This window comes from Schistocerca americana, chromosome 7, assembly GCF_021461395.2.
Source record: "Schistocerca americana isolate TAMUIC-IGC-003095 chromosome 7, iqSchAmer2.1, whole genome shotgun sequence".
Lineage (NCBI taxonomy): Eukaryota > Metazoa > Arthropoda > Insecta > Orthoptera > Acrididae > Schistocerca > Schistocerca americana.
The window spans coordinates 40,154,945-40,176,940 of NC_060125.1; the positions used below are offsets into that span (position 1 = coordinate 40,154,945).

Consider the following 21,996-nt stretch of genomic DNA (forward strand, 5'->3'; position numbering starts at 1 on the left):
AGGCAGGGTGGTAATGAGCGGAGCTCGAAACCTCTGCGAAAAAGCGGCCGAAGGCATTGGAGACAGCCTCAGGGGCCACAAGGACGTCATTCGCGACCTTCAAGCCAGAAACTGGTGAGTGGACCTTAGTGCCAGATAGCCGGCGCAGGCTACCCCAGACAACAGAAGAAGGAGTAAAACTGTTGAAGGTGCTTGTGAAAGCAGCCCAGCTGGCTTTCTTGCTTTCTTTGATAATACGACGACACTGAGCACGTAATCGTTTATAATTGATACAATTCGCCACTGTAGGGTGGCGTTTAAAAGTGCGTAAAGCACGTCGACGGGCACGTAAAGCGTCTCTACATGCTGCGGTCCACCAGGGGACCGGTACGCGACGTGGAGAAGAAGGAGGGTGAGGGATAGAATATTCAGCAGCAGCGAGAATGACTTCCGTGAGGTGTGCGACCTGACGATCGCAGCTTGTAAAGGTTTGATCCTGAAAGGTCGCCCTGGAAGAGAAGAGCCCCCAGTCTGCCTTGGAGATGGTCCAATTAGAGAAGCACGGAGAGGGGGTATGCTGCAGGAGATGGATAACACACGGGAAGTGGTCGCTCGAATATGTATCAGAAAGTGCATACCACTCAAACCGGCGTGCAAGTTGGGGAGTACATATAGAGAGGTCTAAATGGGAATAGGTGTGAGATGTGTCCGAAAGAAAAGTAGGGGCGCCAGTATTGAGGCAGACAAGATCGAGCTGGTTGAAAAGGTCTGCTAACAAGGAGCCCCTCGGGCAGGATGCTGGAGAGCCCCAAAGGGGATGGTGGGCATTGAAGTCTCCAGTTAACAAAAATGGTGCAGGTAGCTGAGCAATAAGTTGCATCACGTCTGCCCTGGTAACGGCAGATGACGATGGAGTGTAAACGGTACAAAAGGAAAACGTAAAAGTGGGGAGAGTAATGCGGATGGCAACTGCCTGCAGGCCGGTGTGCAACGTGATGGGATCGTAGTAAATATCATCCCGGACCAGCAACATAACCCCTCCATGAGCTGGGATACCTACCACAGGGGGTAGGTCAAAACGCACAGAGGTGTAGTGTGCCAAGGCAATTTGATCGCATGGGCGTAGCTTCGTTTCCTGGAGGGCTACGACAAGCGGACGGTGCAAGCGGAGCAGCAACTTCAAGTCCTCTCGGTTGGAGCGAATGCTGCGAATATTCCAGTGAATAAGTGCCATCGTAAGAAAAGAAAGATGAGAGAAGTGGTCACCTCGAAGGCCGCTTAGGGCCTGGCTTCGAGCGAGCACTGCCGCCGCTATCAGTAGGCGGACAGTCATCGTCCATTGGGTCTATAGGGTCATCGGCCATCTCGGGAGGATGGCCGGGAGGGGGAGCTTCCTCTGCCAGTGAACGGCCAGATGTACGGCGACCAGCGGTGCGGCCAGGCGAAACGGATGACGGCCTGGGGCGGCAGCCGCTGGGTGGCGCAAGAGAAGAAATGCGCCGTGGCGGGGAAGGAGAACTGTGCTTCCTATGCGCCTTCTTGGAAGGACGTGTACTGGAAGTACCGGTCGAAGGCTGGGAGGTCGAGGTACGGAGGAAGTCTGCACGGGATGGTTCCTTCTTGAAGGCCCGTGCATCTGACTTCGGTGTCTTCGTCTTAGCAGAAGCTGAAGAAGGTGCTCGTGTCTGTGGGGTGATGGGAGGAAGAGGAGACGTCGACCGCGCGATCTTAGCACTGGCCGAACGGACGACCGTGGTGCTGAAGGTCAGATCGCATGTCTGGGTTGCTACCTCCCGGGTAGTCCGAGGAGAGGCGAGGACAGTACTGTATTTCCCCGCTGGGAGCAGCGTGGGCTTCCTACTAGCCAATAGCTTGCGAGCAGCCGAGGTGGACACTTTCTCTTTGACCCGAATTTCCTGGATACAGCATTCTTCCTTATAGACAGGACAGTCGCGGGAGGATGCTGCATGGTCACCCTGACAGTTCACACAATGAGGAGACGGAGGTGGACAGTCACCCTCATGGGCATCCCTGCCACAGATGACACATTTAGCCGCATTGGAACAAGACTGTCGAGTGTGATTGAAACGCTGACACTGGTAGCAGCGCGTAGGTGTCGGGATATAGGGGCGAACAGAAATAACCTCGTAGCCCGCCTTGATGCGCGATGGCAGCTTAACACTATCGAATGTCAAGAAAATTGTCCGGGTCGGTACAAGGTCATTGTTGACCTTTTTCATGACCCTATGGACAGCCGTCACGCCCTGCTCAGCGAGGAATGATTGAAGCTCCTCGTCAGTCAATCCGTCGAGGGAGCCAGTATAGACCACACCACGAGACGAATTCAAAGTTCGGTGGGCCTCCACCCGGACAGGGAACGTGTACAGGAGGGTGGCCCGAAGCAGTTTTTGTGCCTGAAAGGCATTCTCAGTTTCTAGTAATAAGGTGCCGTTACGCAACCTGGTACAGGATTTGACAGATCCGGCTATGGCATCTACGCCCTTCTGAATAACGAAAGGGTTGACAGAGGAAAAATCCTTTCCGTCCTCAGTTCGAGAAACTACGAGGAACTGTGGGGCAGGCGGTAGTACTTTTGTCACTGTTGGCTGGTCACGTTTCCGTTTTTGGGTCGAAGTCGAAAGAGATGGAGTAGAATCCATTGCGGAGGAATCCCCCATGATTGCCAGCGTCTCCGATGGCGCGCTCCTTCCTTGTGGGGACCCTCTCAGAGGGCACTCCCGCCTTAGGTGAATGTTTACACCTCAGGTCACACCTCCCGAGAAACAGACGGAGGGACCAATCGGCATGGTCAGAAGGTATCAGCTCAGGCAATCACCCCTCCCCGGGCCTGGCCTTTACCAGGGGGTACGCGCGTGCCTTACATGTCTACCCAGGGCGGGGACTTACGCGTTACCCCGTCACCGGCTACGCGTGCGAACGCGTGGGTCGGCCTTCAGGCACGCACAGGGAGGAAGGAAGAAGAGGAAAAAGAAGAGAGAGAGGGAGAAAGAGGACAGACTGTCTCAAACGCCGAGGCGGAGACCAGAGAAGGCAAGGAGAAGAAGGCAATGAGAAGGCAAGGGGAAGAAGGCAATAAGAAGGCAAGGAGAAGAAGGCAATGAGAAGGCAAGGAGAAAAAGGCAATGAGAAGGCAAGGAGAAAAAGGCAATGAGAAGGCAAGGAGAAAAAGGCAAGGAGAAGGCAAGGGAAAGAGTAAGGAAGACAGTGAGGTGGAGAAGAGCAAAGAAAGGAACCAACAAAAGGAAGGAAGAAACGAGAAGTGAAAAAACCAAAAGGACCACGATGATATGTCGTGGAACCGTCCGTCTCCGGACGCAGGCGCTAACTACCCCCGTGAGGGGGATGGACTCCTTTTAGTCGCCTCTTACGACAGGCAGGAATACCGCGGGCCTATTCTAATCCCCGGACCCGCAGGGGGGGTCGTCCTGAAGTGTCGTTGCACTGTTATGACTGACTGATGTGAGTGTATTTCCAGCACGACATACGCTTTCTCAGCTCCTGTCGCCATTTTGTCTCACTGTGCTCTCGAGCGCTCTGGCAGCAGAAACCTGAAGTGCGGCTTCAGCCGAACAAAACTTTATGAGTTTTTCTACGTATCTGTAGTGTGTCGTGACCATATGTCAATGAATGGAGCTACAGTGAATTTATGAAATCGCTTCAATCATTTGTAATAGCCCTGTATGTTGTTTCTTTCACACTGTTAGTTTCTTTTTAAGTATCAGTTACATACAACTATGTGCATGGGTTTGTTAAAAATTATACTGTCAAATATTAAGCTTACTGCAACAAACAAGGCTTTTTAATGTAGAATGATTGCCAAATACAACTTTTGTTACTTCAGTAATTAGTACTTCAAATTACTCTCTCAATTCAATATAAAATGCAACAAAGATTACTGCCTTAAAAGGAATATACCAAAGTGCATTGCATGAAAACTAAGAAATCATATGAGCTCACAATTATTTAAAATTTAACCCGTAATTCGCTTTTTTCATATAAAGGATGGCAAATTATTAAATTCAGTAAAAACTATTACGTAGCTGGATAGATAAAAAATTACCCATCATACAGTGGCAGAACACACACCTTAGAGACTGTTGTGATTGGCAAGCTTTCAGAGCCAGTGGCTCCTTCTTCAGGCAGAAGTGTTGTAGGGGAAGGAAGAAGGGTGAAGGAAAAGGACTGGAGGGGTCTAGGAAAAGGGGTAGATTTTGGGAAAGCCACCCAGAACCGCAGGTCAGGTGAGACTTACTGTACAGGATGAGAAGAAAAGACTGATTGTTGGGGACTGAATTGGATGAGATTTGCAAACCTGAGAGCTTAATGGTGGAAGACAGGGTAATATGTAAGACAGAGATTACTAGTAAAACATCATGCACGAGTAGCTAAGTGCATTGCACGTAACAGAGGTGGGAGGGGGTGCTGAGAAATAGATGGGAAAGACATTGAAAGCTGTAGAAAACTAAAATGGAGTGAAGCAAAGAGTAGTTACAGTGAAGAAAAGCTGAGATGGAAGAAATAAATGTAAATTAAGGTCACATGGGTGGCAAGAACCACGGACATGTAGTGTTAGTTCCCACCTGTGGAGTTCTGAGAAACTCTTGTCTGGGGAAAGAACCCAGATGGCGCATGTGGTGAAACAGACACCAAGATTACGAGTGTCATGTCTTAGAGCACGCTCTGTAACAGGATATTGAGAGTTGCCAGTATATACCCTCTGCATATGACCATTCATCTTAAATGATAATTTGGTGGTAGTCATGTCAATGTGGAAGGGTGAACAGTGTTTACATAATAGCTTATATATGACAAGAGCCAATTACACAGCAATAATAGTTGGTGGTAGGAGGGTGCATAGGGCAAGTCTTGCAGTGAGGACACGCAAGCTGGTAGGAGCCATAGGGCAGGGAGATGGGTGCAGGAGCAGCATGGGACCTGACAAAAATATTGCGGAGATTTTGAGGGTGACCAAAAGCTAAGTGTGGTGAGCAAAATTTCAGACAGAATTGACCTCTTTTCAGTGAATGATTTTGGGAAGTGATGGCTCTGTTGAAGTAGCTGATTAACACATTCCACACCAGGATGATAGTGAGTCACCAATGGTGTGCTCTGAAGCTGTTTTGTGGAGGTATCAGCAGAATCAGGATTGGATGTGATGGCCTGGGAAATCTGTTTTTTGACTAGTCTGGTGGGATAATTACGTGCAGTGAAGGCCGAGGTGAGAATGGTTGTGTATTGCTGCAGGGAGTTCGAATCCGGACAAATACATTTGCCTCGGATGCCAAGGCTGTATGGGAGGGAACGTTTGATGTGGAAAGGATGGCAACTCTCAAAATGTAAGTAGGTTTAATGGGGATGGAAGCAGGTAGCTAGCCTTCGGTGAGGATGAGATCAACATCAGGGAAAGTGGCACGGGATGTGGAAAAGGACCATGTGAAATGTAATTGGTAGAAAGTATTCAGAGATTCCAGGAATTTTAGCAGGTCAGCCTCACACTGAGTCCATATGGTAAAGATGTCATCAATATATCTAAACCAAACCTGGGGCTGAAGACATGGATCCCAGGAAAGACCCAAGTGACCCATGAAAAGGTTGGCATAGGAAGGAGGCATGATGGTTCCCATGGCCGTACCCCTGATCTGCTTGTATGTCTGCCCCTCAGAGGTGAAGTAGTTGTTGGTAAGTATAAAGTTGATTAAGATGAGTAGGAAGGATGTCATCAGTTTGAACCAGGTGGGCACTGACTGAGGAAGTGTTCAGCAGCAGACAGACCACATACATGGGAGATGTTGGTATATAGGGAGATGGCATTAATGTATATCTGCATTAGTTAATCAACAGCTGCAACCCATAGCACAAAAACTCCCCTCCTACATAAAAGATACCAACCATTCCCTACATTGTATGAAATCCATGCCCGTCCCACTCCCACCACACACCTTGCTTGTCACCATTGATGCCACCACCCTTTATACCACCATCTCTTATGTACATGGTCTGTCTGCTGCTGAACACTTCCTCTTTCAGCACCCACCTGATTCCAAACATATGACATCCTACTTACTCACCTTAATCAACTTTGTCATCCAAGGTAAACGTATTTGTTCAGATGCAGACACTCTACAGCAAACACCACCACTCTCACCTCAGCCTTCACTGCATGTAATTACTCTGCCAGCCTAGTTAAAAAAGCAGATTTCCTGGGCCATTACATCCAATCCTGGTACTGCTGATCCGTCCACAAAGCAGCTTCAGAGCACACCCTTGGTGACTCACTATCACTCTGTCTGGAATGTGTTAATCAACTACTTCAATAGGGCCATGACTTCCTAAAATTATGCCCTGAAATGAGATCAATTCTGTCTGAAATTCTGCCCACCACACCTGCAATAGCTTTCCTTCACCCTCACAATCTCCGCAATATTCTTGCCAGAGCTCCTATCCCTGTGACTGTCTTCACTGCAAGACTTGCCCCATGCACCATCCTACCACCACCTGTAATAGCCGTTTAATTGGCAAAACATATACTATCAAAGGGAGAGCCACCTGTGAAATGACCCATGTCATATACAAGCTATTATGTAAAAACTGTTCAGTCTTCTACATTGGCATGACAACCACCAAATTATCAATTAGGATCAATGAGCATAGGCATAGGCAATATCCTGTTGCAAGAAGTGTTGGGGAGTGAGTACCAGGTCACCAGCATTATGAAGCCTAGTGCAGGGTTGGCTCAGGTGACTGACAGCATAGGGGAGTTATGTAGAAATTTTACGGAGGAGGATCAGGTAGTGATAGTGGACGGAGCAGGGAACAGTCTTGAGAGGGATGGGGAATAGGTAGGTGGTGACCTGGTAAAGATAGCTACTCAAACTGTTGGCACTGGTGTGCATTTCATGCAACTGTTTCAGCATCATGATCAGCCTTATCTTAATGCAGCTGTTAGGCACATTAACATGGGGCTGGAGAGGGTGCTGGTGGCAGAGGGCATGGGTCACACTTCAGTGGTGCCAGTTGGGTCTATTAGTAGATGGGGATTCACTAGGCATTGCCTGCACCTCAATAGGTATGGGAAGGGGAGGGGAGGGCTGGCAAAGCTTATAGTTGACAGTGTACTGGGTGGTGGTGGTGGTGGGATCACTCCTGGAAAAATTCCTGTAGTAGTTGGTGTTAGAGCTGCATCTTTTTTAGATTGAAGTCAGCTGACAGGTGTAACTGCTAAAAGGAAGTGTCTCTAACTAAGGGTTCACCTTCAGAGGATTTAATGTTTCCAAGTGGAGAAGGAATTAGGATATTTCATCACAATGTAAGAGGTATTAGAGACAAGTAGTGAACTGCTTATAGATGTTGACTCTGAAATTATTGGTATATCTGAGCACCACTTAAATAACTTGACAATTCAGAGGCTTCCTTTACCAGGATACAGATTAGCTGGCTGTTTTTCAAGGAGTATCTTGTGTGGTGGGGGAGTGTCTATGTATGCAAAAAACATTATTCCATTCGAGTCCATGGACATATCACGGCACTGCACTGAACAGATATTTGAATGTTGTGTAGGGGCAGTTGAATTTAGTGAAACTAAACTAATTTTTGTTGTTTATAGGTCCTCTAACTCTGACTTCAGAGTATTTCTGCTCTAGCTAGAGTGTTCTTGGTTCACTTTATAGGAATTACCAGAAAGTAGTTATATGTGGTGACTTCAATATAAATTTTGTATTATGATGGTGCAAGAAAAAGGATGTTGGTATACATCCTAAATTCATATGATCTGATGTAGACAGTATTTTTTTCCAACTAGGGTGCAGGGGAACAGCAGCACAGCCCTTGACAATATTTTTATTCAATCTCTATTAATAGATAGACATTCTGTTAGTAAAAGGGTGAAGGCTTTTCAGACCATGATGTACAAACTTTAACACTAAAAGGGTTTTGTACTCAAACTAATGTCACATATAATTACAAACTATGTAGGAAAGTTAATCCAACAGCAACAGAGTTTTTTTTTAATCTTGTCAAGGAACGAGAGTGGTAAGGATGTTTATAGTGCCGATAACATAATTGACAAATATAATGCTTTCCTTAACACATTTCTCATGCTCTTTGAGAGTAGCTTTCCATTAGAACATTCTAAACGGGGTACAAGCATTAACCCTTTGACTGCTGGAGGCGCACGATCCGCTTGGCACACCGAGGCGCTGCGGCCTGCACTGTCATCCGTGTACCTGCGCTAATGTGGCTGACCCTCGAGCTGCCGCCTAGGGCGGAGCGACCCTCGCTGGCCCACCCGCCCTGTGCTGAATATTTCTGCAGTGACTGCGACTCCATGCAAAATATTGTGTCCTCTCACGGCTGATACAGAATACTCGCAAATGCTCTCACTACGTAGTTCCCCTGCAGGTGAATTACTACAGAATCAAACTGTCTGGTAAAACTATTTTCCGTCACCAAGAACGATATCTTGCTTGTAGTTTTCTTGCACTATTTTTGTAGATTAATCCAAAAGTGACATGATTCGTTAGCTTTACATCAATAGTTTATTGTTCTTTCTTGGATACCCGTTTATAATGTCTGAATTTATCTATGCGTTCCTCACCGTACTAACTCAAGAACGAATAAAATAAGCCATAGATTATAGATTACTGTATGTTATTTTTGTTGTTCAGAACATCGTATTACGCCGTTTATAGGAGAAAGGTCATCTTTCATATTCCACTACAACATCGAAAATTACTGTGAGCAACGGTAAGAACAGTTTTACTTCCCGTCTTTAAATCCATATTCCGGTGTGATAAGAAATTTCACATGGCCTACTGTTTGTATCGCTGAATTACCCGAATATTTGTTGCGCTTTGTGGTTACCCGAATATGCATAATTTTGTTTCTTTGATGAAATTTGTACAATACTTGTGATTGTTGCACATAAGTATTCAACAGATTTTCCAACATTTGAAAGCTGTGAAATCTCTTTTTGTCAGCAGATTAAATTCACTAATAGAGAAAATTCAAAGTCATGAATTGTAAATTTAGGCGTTACTTTTACACTTTGTGAATACGTTTCCAACCCTCCTCCTTGATCCGGGCTTTGGACCGGCACTGGTGAAGTTAAACATTTTTTATTTTGTTTTCCCTTTTAATAATTTTTTTTCGTTTTTGAAGTTTTTTTCTAATAGCATTATTGTATTCATTCTATGCTACAATTAGTAATTCTGTTTTGTGTGGTATTTTTCAAAATAGGGTACGACATACAATGATACCTTGCAAGTTTTGCTTTCGTACCTGCTTTCTTGACACACTTTCCGTTTCCAGCAAACAATGTATCTACATGTTAGCGCACTTTTCTTGGATTGCTCACTTGTTATAATGTCTGGAAAATGCCTTCCCACAAATCTTAGAGGATTATCATCAGAACACCTTCCTCTGCCAGCCTTTCTGCACTCTAACGAATACGTTTCTCTAAGTTCCCTTACCAGTGACAGATGAAACTCTGCTATCGTCATTTTACGACCTGTTAGTGATCTGTGTAGGACATGAGTGTTTAAAACACACAGATCTAGAACGTGAAAAAAGAACTTTTTATACTGCTTCATTGTTTTCTGTATACATCCAACAGAGCTTAGCAGCATATCATCAGAACGGTCAACTGCTCCCATATTGAAGTTATAATCTACAATGCTTTATGGTTACTTAAAGTTTTCTCCAGTATTCTTGTCAATCTTTCCTGTGTCAACCATTTCTGTGGTGTTACATGTGGTCAACATCCACACTTCCCTTTTGTCACACCACTTTATAGAAAGCATTGTATCAGTACACATAAATTGAATATCTCCATGTTCCAGTTTCTTCTGAAGTTTCGGCATGTTGCGTCTGTTCTTACGGATAGTACCACATGCGTTCGTCCCATGACTGTGAAGCCAGGCAAACAAGTCTGGGCTTGAGTACCAGTTATCGATGTAGAGGGTATGTCCACCTTCCAAATAGGGCTTCATAAGTGTAGCCACTATGTCACCACTTTCCCCCAAATTGTGGAACTCAGTTTCTGTTGATGCCCCTGTATAAACAATGAAATCCAAGACATAGCCAGTCTTACAATCACATAACACAAATGTTTTTATACCGAATCTACTCTGTTTCGATGGAATGAATTGTCTCAAAGATAAGCGTCCTTTGAATAATAACAAACTTTAACCTTGAAGAGTTTCTGATGTGGATTAAATGCACAATGGAAAACTGTACAAACTTTATTGACAATGTTCCTAATTTTTAATAATCTGCATCGTCCAGTATTGGCAGAGCTGTCACTGGACTGTCACATTCTCATAAGAACAAAAAGTGGTCTCTTGACATGAGTTCACTAAAAATTGGCTTATTTAGAAGAACATCTCTGGTCCAGTATTCGCTAATTTTCAGTTTTTTCACGCGAGGCATCAGAAGACAAACAGCTAAGAAATAATAGATTTCTTCATATCCAGTATCTTTCCACTTTGAGATTCGAGAAGGCACTGATTCGGGAGTATTCTCCTTGGTGAATACATAAAACCAATTCGTTTCATCAGCTATATATTACAAAGAGCTATCACTTTCGTCAGAATCAAGTAGTTCACCCTCACTGCTGCTCCCCGTAAGAATCTCCACGATTTCCTCCTCAGTGCAACCAGTGCAAGTGAGTTTTGTGCTGGCTGTCATGATTTATGTACATGTATGTCACACAAAGTTAGGTTGAGTACTATCTTGAGGAATTAAATAATTTATATGGACAAGCTAACAGAACACAGTGAGAGTGACAGCAGTATTAGATAACTGATTCAGCCAAGAAGAAAAGTTACTTCATAAAAAATCTGATACCAGTTTGACAGGAATTAGCATAACTGTTATTAAAGATTTATAATCTGCCCAAAGCAGCATTCAATTTCACTGTTTTCTCAATCTAACAACCCATCATTAATTACTAATCCAGCTAAGAATGAGCATGTGATGTACATAGATATTAGGCATTAGTTTTAAGGAGAAGACCAGAGCACTGCAGTTAACAGAAGTTAATAACTACCTTCACACCACTTAATATTTAAGGCAATGATTGACAGTAAGAACAATGTTGTAGCTAATGACAGAAGTGGGGGTAGCATCAGTATCAGACAAGTAGATCATGATCAAATAAAGTAAAATCATCACTTTGCTGATTCTGTAAATACCAGAACAGCTCTTCAGAGACTTTATCAGCATTTTATTTTTTTATTAATTTGATAGCAAACAAGGCATACCCATTCACATAGCATATAACAACCAGAGTTACTTACCTGAGCCTGTTTATTAGGCTCAAGCCTCAGCAAACATCCAACTTGCTGCGTCCGCGTGTGGACGATGCCCGCACACACAAAGTTATCAGGATTGGGGTCTATTCCATCGAGTAACTGCATTCCAAAACCCGCCAACTTTGTCCGAACAGCTGTCAGATCCATTGGTGCAGAGGCTTTAAAAATTTTTTGGGACCTCTGTTGGTTACTGCAAAACAAGTCGTTAAATTGAAAGTCAAATGTAATTTGTCAATATTTACACAAAAATAAATACCCTACAATTTTCCAACTCTGAAGCTACAGGCACTCACAAGATTGATGCCTTTCATATACCACTGACACTCTAAACAACTTTTATATTAATTCTTCACCATTAAGGCAGATTTGAGGGTTTTGTGGAAAATCATACTAGAGTCCAATCAAGAATGCCAACTATCATGAAAACTGAATTAAAACTGATTTTAATAGTGGTCTGAGGACCTGTTGATAGCAGTTACAATGGTCTCCAGGTTTTCAATGTTCCTTAATAAGTATTCTACCAATTTCATAGAGAATGCAGGATTTTACTGACTAGTTAAAACAAAAAAGAATATTTGTGAATGAGATGAATATTATCTATTTACACTGTAGCCTGTTACATTTAAGGAACCGCACGACTGCTACGGTCGCAGGTTCGAATCCTGCCTCGGGCATGGATGTGTGTGATGTCCTTAGGTTAGTTAGGTTTAAGTAGTTCTAAGTTCTAGGGGACTGATGACCACAGATGTTTAGTCCCATAGTGCTCAGAGCCATTTTTGTTACTTTTAAACATATACTGTATTAATTATTATGCAATTTATTAATATCAGCAGTATTTTTTTTGCTTTACACTGGCAACTAATGATACAATCTGCAATATTACATCCCGCACAATAAAATGTCGCAACACCGTAACTATTCCTACTGTTGATAAAACTGCACCTAGTTCCAAATTCCACTATCTCCACCACTATACCTTGTTTCCCTCTCATCCACCACTAAAAAACACCATAATAATTCAAACATATTTCAACAGTAAGTAATAACAGCAGTTCTTTTGTGCCACAGTCCACAATGTACTCTTTTTTTTTTTTTTATTCCCCAATCTGTAGGAAGAACCTGCTGGTCACTGGCCACTGTGGAGGGCATTGTGGGCTCTGCATCTGCTTCTTCCAAGGACTGTCGTCTTCCTGGTTGCAGGGGACAACTACTCTGTTCCAATGGAGCGTCACTGCTGCTGGCATAGAGTCAGCAACATGCCAGCCCATGCCACCATACTTCCAGTTCCATGGGTAGTGAAATGGAACATGGCTGCTCTCCTATTCTGATGTTGATAAAATTGCTGTGCATGAGCTGTTTGCTCATCAGCTGTATCTGTCAGAAACCTCATTTCTTCATCTTCTATCACAACCTCCCATAGTAGGGATTGACTGGTGAGGTAACACACTACCCAATCCTTTCTTGAAATATTATCCAGAATCTGCCATTCTGCCTCGCAACACAGTATCTTCTTGCATCAAGTCTTCTGTACTGATTCAGTTGCTGTCGATCAGTTGAAACATCAGCATATAGCTAATGTCCTCCCTGTAGTACACCCCGGCATGCCTCCTTCACTGCAGGCACATCTGAAAGTTTGTCTTTGAACAATTCAATGTCGGTAGGTAGTATAAGAACCATGACCTCTCAAGCAGTGCCAAGCCTCCCGAGGGGTTCAGGTTTCTACATATGGAAGAAAATTATAGGTGCACCTCGTCATTTGGGCATCATCCTATCATTTCTGCAACATGTGGAGGATCTGGTTGTGAATTTGATATTTGCTTGTGATTCATATTCTTATTAAATCCAGCACTTGCGGCTTTGTTCTTTCTTCAGCCAATACACTACTGCTTTCTTCATATCTGAAGATCGAGTAGACATATTCCACGTCTTACCAGCAATGACTCGACTGACACAGACCAACAGTATTTAACCGAAGAAGTATTCTGCATAGCACTCTGTTAACTACCCACACTGGTGTAGTGAGCACACTGGTGTAGTGAGCAGAAGTCTGTGCACCCAAGCACTTGCACAGTACCCCTTGTTCGCAATTAGGATGGCATTATGATACGTTCTTACCGTCTGCACTGGCAGTTTATAATCTTAACTGGCTGTACTAATAATACTGTACACCGAATTCCCACCTTTGTCACTCATTTCTTCAATATGTGCACTATAATTTTGTTGCTCACCCAAAAAAGATGCCTAGGTATCTGGTGACAGATTTTCTATTCATGGACCTATTGCTTAATTTCATGATTGGGTCTCTTGAAATGGTCACATTTAACAGCATTTATTTTGCCTTTACAGGTGCAACAGATAATATAACTCCTTGTTATTGCATCTGTATCGCAAGTTGCTTCTCGAGTTGCTCTTTACAATGGTCATCAGGTCATCGGCATATGCCACTAGTCCTTACTACCACTTCATTATCATATTGGAATTATATTGGAACAAATAAGGCCTCGTTATCACTCGGCTTTCTCAATGTCAAGCTGTGTGCCAGATCCCAGTAGACTGCCACTGTAAGATCCCTGAGGGCAACCTTATGAAATTTCTTTTGCAAAGATATGGCCATGATAGAATTGCTTCTCTGTTTTGACACTAGACCCTAAAAACAGTTTTAGAACACTTGTGAGTAGTCCAGGTATATCAGGTGGTCGGGAAAGTGCTGGCCACCATAACAGCTACAACATATTTATGCAGAGTTTTTTTTCCTTCATTCTTATCAGCTCATTACGGCATCTGTTGACTTCCCACTTCTGAATCCAAATTGTTGGCATTCATTCCATGAAGAAATCTTTTCTCCTGTAGGCTACCACATAGCAGCTTCTCCAGCACTGTTCCTATAATAACGAAAAGTCGTATTTGTCTGTAAAACTTTGGAGCTAGAGGTTCCTTCACACTTTTTCAAGATAGTTACATTTAGCTTCTTCCATGCATCTGCCCCTCTTACTCATTCAAGTAAACTTAATTCAGAACTTTCTCTAAATCCACACAATCTCTCTTCAATCTATTTTCTAACATAAATCTTAAGATCAGCATTGCCTCAAGTGTTCCCACATTTCTGCCAAACCCAAACTGATCTACCCTCAGGTTGGCTTCCACTACTGTCAGGCCGCTAAAGAATGTCCCTAACATTTCATGTGGAGGGTGCAAAAGTGCCAATCCAAGATCTGGAATTTGTGAAGGTTGCCATGTGATGGTGCCACGCTGCCATCCCTACAATTCAAGACCAGATGTGGTGCTACACTTTCTCAGTGAAGCTTCTGTCAGTCATCGATTCAGTTCACGTTATTGGTGTGGTATAAAGTGCCATACTGTTGATATAAAACATATGTGATGTGGCCTCTTCCTGAAGCCACAAGAATGTGAGCAGGGGTATGTTTTTGAGGTAAGTACAGGGTGACACAGAATAATGGGAATGTTTGAAATGAGAAGTGGCAGCCATGGGCAGGTGGGAGCACTGCGGGTTCATGACAGTTAAAGAGTAAACAGTTAGCCACTTCAGTAATCCTGGATCAGTGGAATGGACAACAGCAAGCGTTAGTCATAAAAATGTTTTATAAGAACAATGACAGTTTGATAGTGGTGCAGACAGCGTTTCGACGTTTTTTATAATTTAGGACATCATGACGCCATTCTGTTGAAACACACGATAAAATGTTGGATTAATAACTTTGAAGAGACTGGATCTACCCTCAAGAAGAAACCAACAGGGCGACCAAGAAGTGTGCGTTCTCCACCCAACACTGATGATGTACACGAGTCTGTCTTACACAGCCCACGGCATTCAATTCATAAGCAAGCAACAGTGGTTGGAATGTCCCAGTAAGGTGTCTGCAGAATTCTTCATCCTGATTTAAAACTACAGATAGTGCAACAATTTAAGGACAATGATTACTCATTATGATTAGAATTCTGTCAACAAATAATAACAAAAAAACAATGACAATGAATTTGTAAACAAGTTGTGGATGTCAGATGATGATCATTTACATCTCACAGGTTATGTGAATAAACAGAACTACCATTACTGGGCAAACACAAATCCTAATAACATTCATGAGTGCCCTTTACATGCTAGTAAAGTGAAAGTAGGGTGTGGTACTTCATCACGTGGGATTATTGGACCATATTTTTTCACAAATGAACAGGGAAACACAGTAACTGTCAATACCGATCGCTACGTGGAGACGTTATAAACTTTCATTACTCCTGCATTGGACAACTTTCCAAACATTCGAGAAGCCTAGTTTCAACAGGACAGAGCGACATCACACACAGCATGGCAATCAATGACATACATGCGAGAATTGTTTGGCAACGTGTGATCTCACGATTCGGTAACATTCCCTGGCCCCTTAGATCGCCAGATTAATCTGTTTGTAATTTGTTCTTGTGGGGCTACCTGAAGAGCAAAATCTCCGTGACACAACCAAAAACCCTTGATGAGTTAAAACAGAGAATTCAGGATGCAATTCACAGTATCCCAGCTCAGATGTTGCAGTGGTCAACGAGGAATCTCAACAGCAGATTTCACCAATGTATTCATACAGGAGGACACCATCTACAGGATGTAATTTTTAAAAAAATTATAAATGCCATCAATATTTCGTAAATGGTAAAGTTGTAAGGTTTCAATTACTACTATGAATACAATTTATTTCCTTCATCATGTGGAAATGTTCCCGTTTTTCTGTGTCACCCTGTACTTAAGTTCAAAGCTAACAAAATTGTTTGATAGGATGAAACTTGGGTAAATGCTTGTCATTCTAGACTGATCGTGTGGACTGATGACACTGCACAAGGAGCAATGAAAGCTCTCTCTTAGAAGGCAGTTGGCTCATTCTTTTACATGCTGAAACAATCAGTGGGTCATTTCCAAATGGTTTGTTGTTTTTTACATCGAAGAAACAATGGCAACAAAATTTAAAGAATAGTTTGTACACACTTTGCTTCCAAACATGGAAAAGAACTCTACTATAATCTTCCATAATGCACCATATTCCTCTGTCCTTCCACGCTAATGTTTTACATGCAGCAGCAGGAACAGTGATGAAGTGGAGTGAGTAGAGAAGAACAGAAAATTCATTTAATTGTAAAATGAAAGAGGCAGAACTGCTGCAAATTGAGAAACTGCAGGTATCACACATCATTTGCAACACTGACAAAACTGCAGAAGGAAAGGGTCAGAGTACTGTGCCTTCCACCATATCATTGCCTTTTAAAGTAAGTATAACCTGTGTGGGCTCATGTGAAAACATGTTGCAGACGTAAGTAAGAGTTTTAATTTAGAAGATGTTGCAACTTTAGTGTGCAAAACGTTGGGCAGTATTACTCTCACAAAGTGAACAATACTGTCAAATACACCTGTGTGTGCATGTGCGCATTTTTCTTTGGTTCTTATGGGCACTCAACGGTGAGGTTATCAGTACCCCTACACTCATTAAAACAGAAGAATGTGGAGGTAATCTCTAAAATTGTTGCACACTCGTGCACATGAAATGTCCACACAGTCTCTCTATCTCATATGCATTAAAACAACTTTCAAAGAGGAAGAATAACTACACATGAAATTACAACCTAAGTAAAATGAAAAAGGAGCTAAAACAAACATAGAAGAAAATTTCAGTGGCCACTGGGGGGGAAAAAAAAAAAAACCAACCAACCAACCTGGTATGAGCCAGTCACCCCATGAACAGACTAACCATCTCCCCAAAGTCTTGGGAAAAATGTTGGACAAATCACAAAACTTTAAAATTTGATCCATATTCATCTGAACGTAACTTAAAATAGAGGGCAGATCCGGCGGCAAATCTGTCGCGGCCTGCTGGTCAGAAAATAAAACACAGCACAATGAAAGATGATGCACAGTGATCAGTATGCCACAAGCACAACAAAATGAAGGGTCCTCTTGCTAGAGAAAGAAGCTGTGGCATATGTAAAGAGAAGGAAGGGAAGGAGGACCTCATCCCGTCCATGTGGCTAAAGGACACATGTCACAGCTGTGTTGTGGGCTTTACTAGACAAATCTTATTGCATGTCACTTCCAGCCACTCGTCTTCTCATTGACGCACGACTCTGCACTACAACAGCAATGTGATAGCATGCAGGGGGATGGCATACTGAAGTAACTGGGCATCACAACACACCATCTTGGTTGCTAGATTGTTTTAGTTGGAGGAGTACACCCTGGACATTCTGGACTACTTTATCTGCTGGGTACATACATTGTGGAGAGTAAAGGGCACTCTGACAATCTAAACACAAAAGAAATTTAACACTGGAAGTACATCTCATCTGCTCCAGTGCCTGCAAGATTGCATATAATTTTGCATCAAAGACAGTAAGTTCTTCAGCAGTCAGACCTTGAGGACACAACGCGCGGATACAGCAGTGCAACCAAAGGAGGAGTCCTGTTTAGACCCATGTACAGACAGCTAAACAGCATGTGCTTATATAAAAAGCCAGAAAATATCACATTAAAAACAGAAGTAGGAAGGCAATCTCTCCTGTACTGCACCAAATCTAAAATTACTCTGGGCCACTGCAGTAATCAGAGCGGCAGATGGTTACAACCTTAGATTTGCTGTCGTACTTGCTCCGCACTGAGTGACTCCAGCACATACTACACATGGATCCTAAATGGTATTGTGGCTTGTGGATGGTTGGAGAAAAGGCATTCCAGAGGTGGACGAGCAACAATACGGTATAGAGATGACGTAGGAGCTGCGAGGAAATTGTGTGTCTGAGGCACCGTGAGGAGCTGCTGCCAGATGGTGAGTGGCTGTTCCACAGCCTCAGCACAGAGACTGGGTATGGGACTGCTCCTACATGCACCTGTGGCCAACTGAATCCCCTCACGGTGGACAGTGTCAATGATCTTCAAACAAGGTGGCCTCGCCAACCTATACACTGTGAACCCATAGTCCAGCTGGGAATGCACGAAAGCCCTATAAAAATGGAGCAGACATGTCCTGTCCACTCCTCAACATATGTGGCTAACACACTTTATGATGTTCAGTGCCGTGAGGGTACTTGCTTTCAGGTCTCTCAGGTGTGGCAACCACAACAATTTGGAGTCAAGAATGAGGCCCATACATCTCACCGAGCCTCTAAACTCATACAGAAGTCAGGTAAATTAAATATATGACAAACTATTAAAATGATGACAACACACACATGCACGCACACGCACACGTACACACTTTGAGAACAGCGAAACCGTCCACAAATAAGGAGCACTGTACAAGACTCCTTACCATATGTGTGTGATACTGTTTATGGCTACGGTGAAAAGGTTAACACTTTAAATGCTGCCCTGAGGAACACCATTCTCCAACTCCAAATGATCTGATGGCATGTCACCAACTTGGGTCCTAGAAAACCACTGAGACAGTGAAGACAATAGGAAGATGGGGAGGTGGCCACGAAAGCCCCACTGAAGTTGTGCGAGATGCGAGAATACAGTGCCTTCAAGTAGTACTGTACACCTTACTGGTATCTAAGAATCTGCCAATACAGTGATTATGATGATGATGATGATTATGATGACGACGATGTAGGAAAGCCTGCTGGATGGTCCCCTCTAGCAGGGTCAGCTTGTCAACAGTGGACTAAAATTTCCAGAATCCACACAGAGCGGCTAAGGAGGTGCCTGCTCTCTAACACCCACACCAGACGATGGTTAACCATTTGCTCCAGGGTCTTTCCCCCACAACTCATTAAGACTATACTCCTGTAACTACTGTGGGACGTGTGGGCTTTTCCTGCTTTGAGGAGAGGTGTCAAAGCTCTATGAGTGGGGGAAGTTGCCTGCATGCTACTAAGATTAAAATATTCGAGGACGATTTCCTTTGACATAGGTGGAAAATGTTGAAGCATGTAATACCGCATTTGGTCACGACTGTGTGCAGTGTAACAAGTCTCACACAGTCCCGATTGCAGTTCTCACATGGAGAAAGGTGAGTTGCAGGACTCAGAACTGTTGGGTCTAAAGTTCAGCTTGCCCCCTCTCGACAGTTCCGTGGCGACGACAAAATGCCGGATCCTGGCTAGCACTGGCATTAGCCTTTGAAAACTGCTTGGCCGGTGTCTGAGCGATGGGTGTTTTGAGACATCCCTGTTTCAGCACTGCTGCTATTGGTGACCTTCTGTGTGTACCAGAAATCCTTTGGATGGCTTCCCATACATTACTAGAACAAGAGTACAGGAACACTTGCCACGATCATCTCATGCTCTCCTTAATGACATGTAGAGCCTCGGCCCTCGCTACTCTAAAGGCTCCGAGATTGTCCGCTGTTGGCCGGCATTTAAACTGTTGAAGAGCCACGTGCCTGTCCCAGATTTCTGAATGGCACTTATCGGTCCGCCAACTTACAGATCACCTCTTAAGATGACCTGAGGACTTTGGGGTGGCTAGGTCAGTGGCACGATACAGCACTCTTGTTGTGTGTTCCACCCATTCCTAAACGCTGTTGTGGAGTTTAAGCACAGCCAGCTGGATGAACAGAGCCCACTTAGCCTCACTGATCATCCATTTTGGTGGCCTCTGTTCAGTAGGTGGATCCGCAGTGGGATGTATTCACTGGAATGAAGGTCATCAGTTTCTCCCCACTGTGATGAGTCTGCAAGGCTGGAGAGGAGAAAGATGTCAATGGCTGAGGATGATCCAGTAGCTGCCAAGTAATCAGGAGGATTGTCCTGTTGAGGATGCACAGTTCTTGAGATGTCATGAGGTTTTCCACAACACAACACCTGGCGTAAGTATAGTTTGAGCCCCACAATACATTATGGACACTGAAATTACACAGTGGGAGAAACAGATGGGGGGAGTTGTTCAATAAGGCCTAAGAGAGCCTCAGAATCTATTGCATGCTTCAGAGGTAAATACATTGAGCAGATAGTGATGATCTGAGTCACATGAACTGCAATGGCTACTGTTTGTAGGACAGTAACCGAGGAGAGAGGACGGGAGTGTGTGTTATCGACAAACACAGCAATGCCTCTCTTGGCTCTGTTCCCACTATCAACTCTTGTTGGAGGCCATTGCCCATTAGTACAGGGGAATCAGCAGCTTTGAAATGTGTTTACTGTAAATGCAAGCAAGGGGGCCTGTGCAGGTGCCAAGAATTTCAGTTTCTCCACATGATATCTGAACCCAGTCATGTTCCACTGCAGTATGGGAGTCATCTATCACAGGGGTTTCCACTGGGATGGGAAGCTCACAATGGGTTGGGTAGAGTTTCAGCTATAGGGCAAGATGGTTGCCCCAGGCTGACTTTGTAGTCCATGCTCTGAAGCAGAAGGAGCAGAGTCATCAAGGCAAATGACACTGACAATATCTGATGATTTACTGTATTTTGTCTGTGGTGGAAGCTTCCCATTTACTTTTTTAGACTGAAGGGCTTTGGAGGAGCTACCACAGCAGCAATGGAGGTTCTGGTAGGTACACAGTGGTGGCAACTGTCACTTCATCCGACATTCACAGAAGGGCTATGGGCTCTGAAATAACTGCAGCACGGCGTGGGCACTGACAAAAACAGGTATTAGTGGTGACACTAGCAATCTACATTTGTGTAGAAGCAATGGCTGTTTAAATAGGCTTTCTATGGGCTGAAGCAAAAGATGTGTGTAAGGGAGACTGTATGGCCTTACAAATCATCATGGTCTCTCCATATGGGATGCATTTTGATGTCAATCTCCTGCATCTTCTGTTCTTCAAGGAAGATGCTAAAATCCCAACTCCAAACAGAGTGATCCCTCAGAGCAATTTGCACATTTTAGATGAGAGGAGCAGCCAACACTGTTGTGGGTGGCTTTGCCCCATTTGCCACAAGTGGCTTCACCTTTACATCTTAAGGGGGTGTGCCCAAAGCACTGGCATTTAAAACAGCACAGTTGTTGAGGACATATCATCATACACGTAGACGAAGGAAATCTGCCTTGATATGCCCTTGGAGTTTCGTCCTATTAGAGGTAAGTATGAAGGAGTCAGCTTTTGTGAGATCCCCATCCACCATTGTCATTTTGCACATCAACAATACCTCCCTGATCCCACTCTTCCTTCAATTCCTCCCAGGGAATGTTGACAAGATATCGACAGGTCACAACATCTTTGCTATAGTTCAGGGTGTTGTGGAGCTCTGATTCTGTGGCATATTCCCCCATGGCACATAGTTTTCTAGAGGTTGGTGGCTTGTTGGAAATTAACAGTTTGAACCAACAGTGTTCTGTTATGCAATTGCTCGATAGATTTCAGAGTATCTGCAATGCCCTCTAAACCTTTCTGAATATAAATGGAGGAAACCACCTCAAAGCTACCTTCTTTTCGCTTCACGAAACTCATTCTGACCAGCAGCATGTGACCAGAATACAGCAGACATTCTAGTCATTAGTTCGGATAGCCAAAAATACACTACGTCCAAAAATCAGTTGAATGAATGCATACATGTTCATAATTTCACGTGCCATGAAATCGCCCTTCGAAACCATCTTACAAGATGTGAGATTAGCCTTTTCTTGGGAAAGGGTCAATTGTCACCCTGTTCACAAACCATCGTTCGCCTAGCGGAACCCTGGTTTAGGACCATTAACACAAACCACCTGTACGCATTAGACCAACCCACAATATTAACACTTTGTAGCT

General features: G+C 43.8%; 1 protein-coding gene across 1 annotated transcript in view; it reads right to left on the reverse strand.

Moving 5' to 3' along the window:
• LOC124621796 (AP-2 complex subunit alpha) overlaps positions 1–21,996 on the reverse strand; it is a 340,383-nt gene that overhangs the window by 13,818 nt on the left and 304,569 nt on the right. The window contains exon 18 of the mRNA XM_047147228.1: positions 11,295–11,499. Coding sequence (XP_047003184.1) covers positions 11,295–11,499 — 205 coding nt within the window. The remainder of the gene's footprint in view (positions 1–11,294; positions 11,500–21,996) is intronic.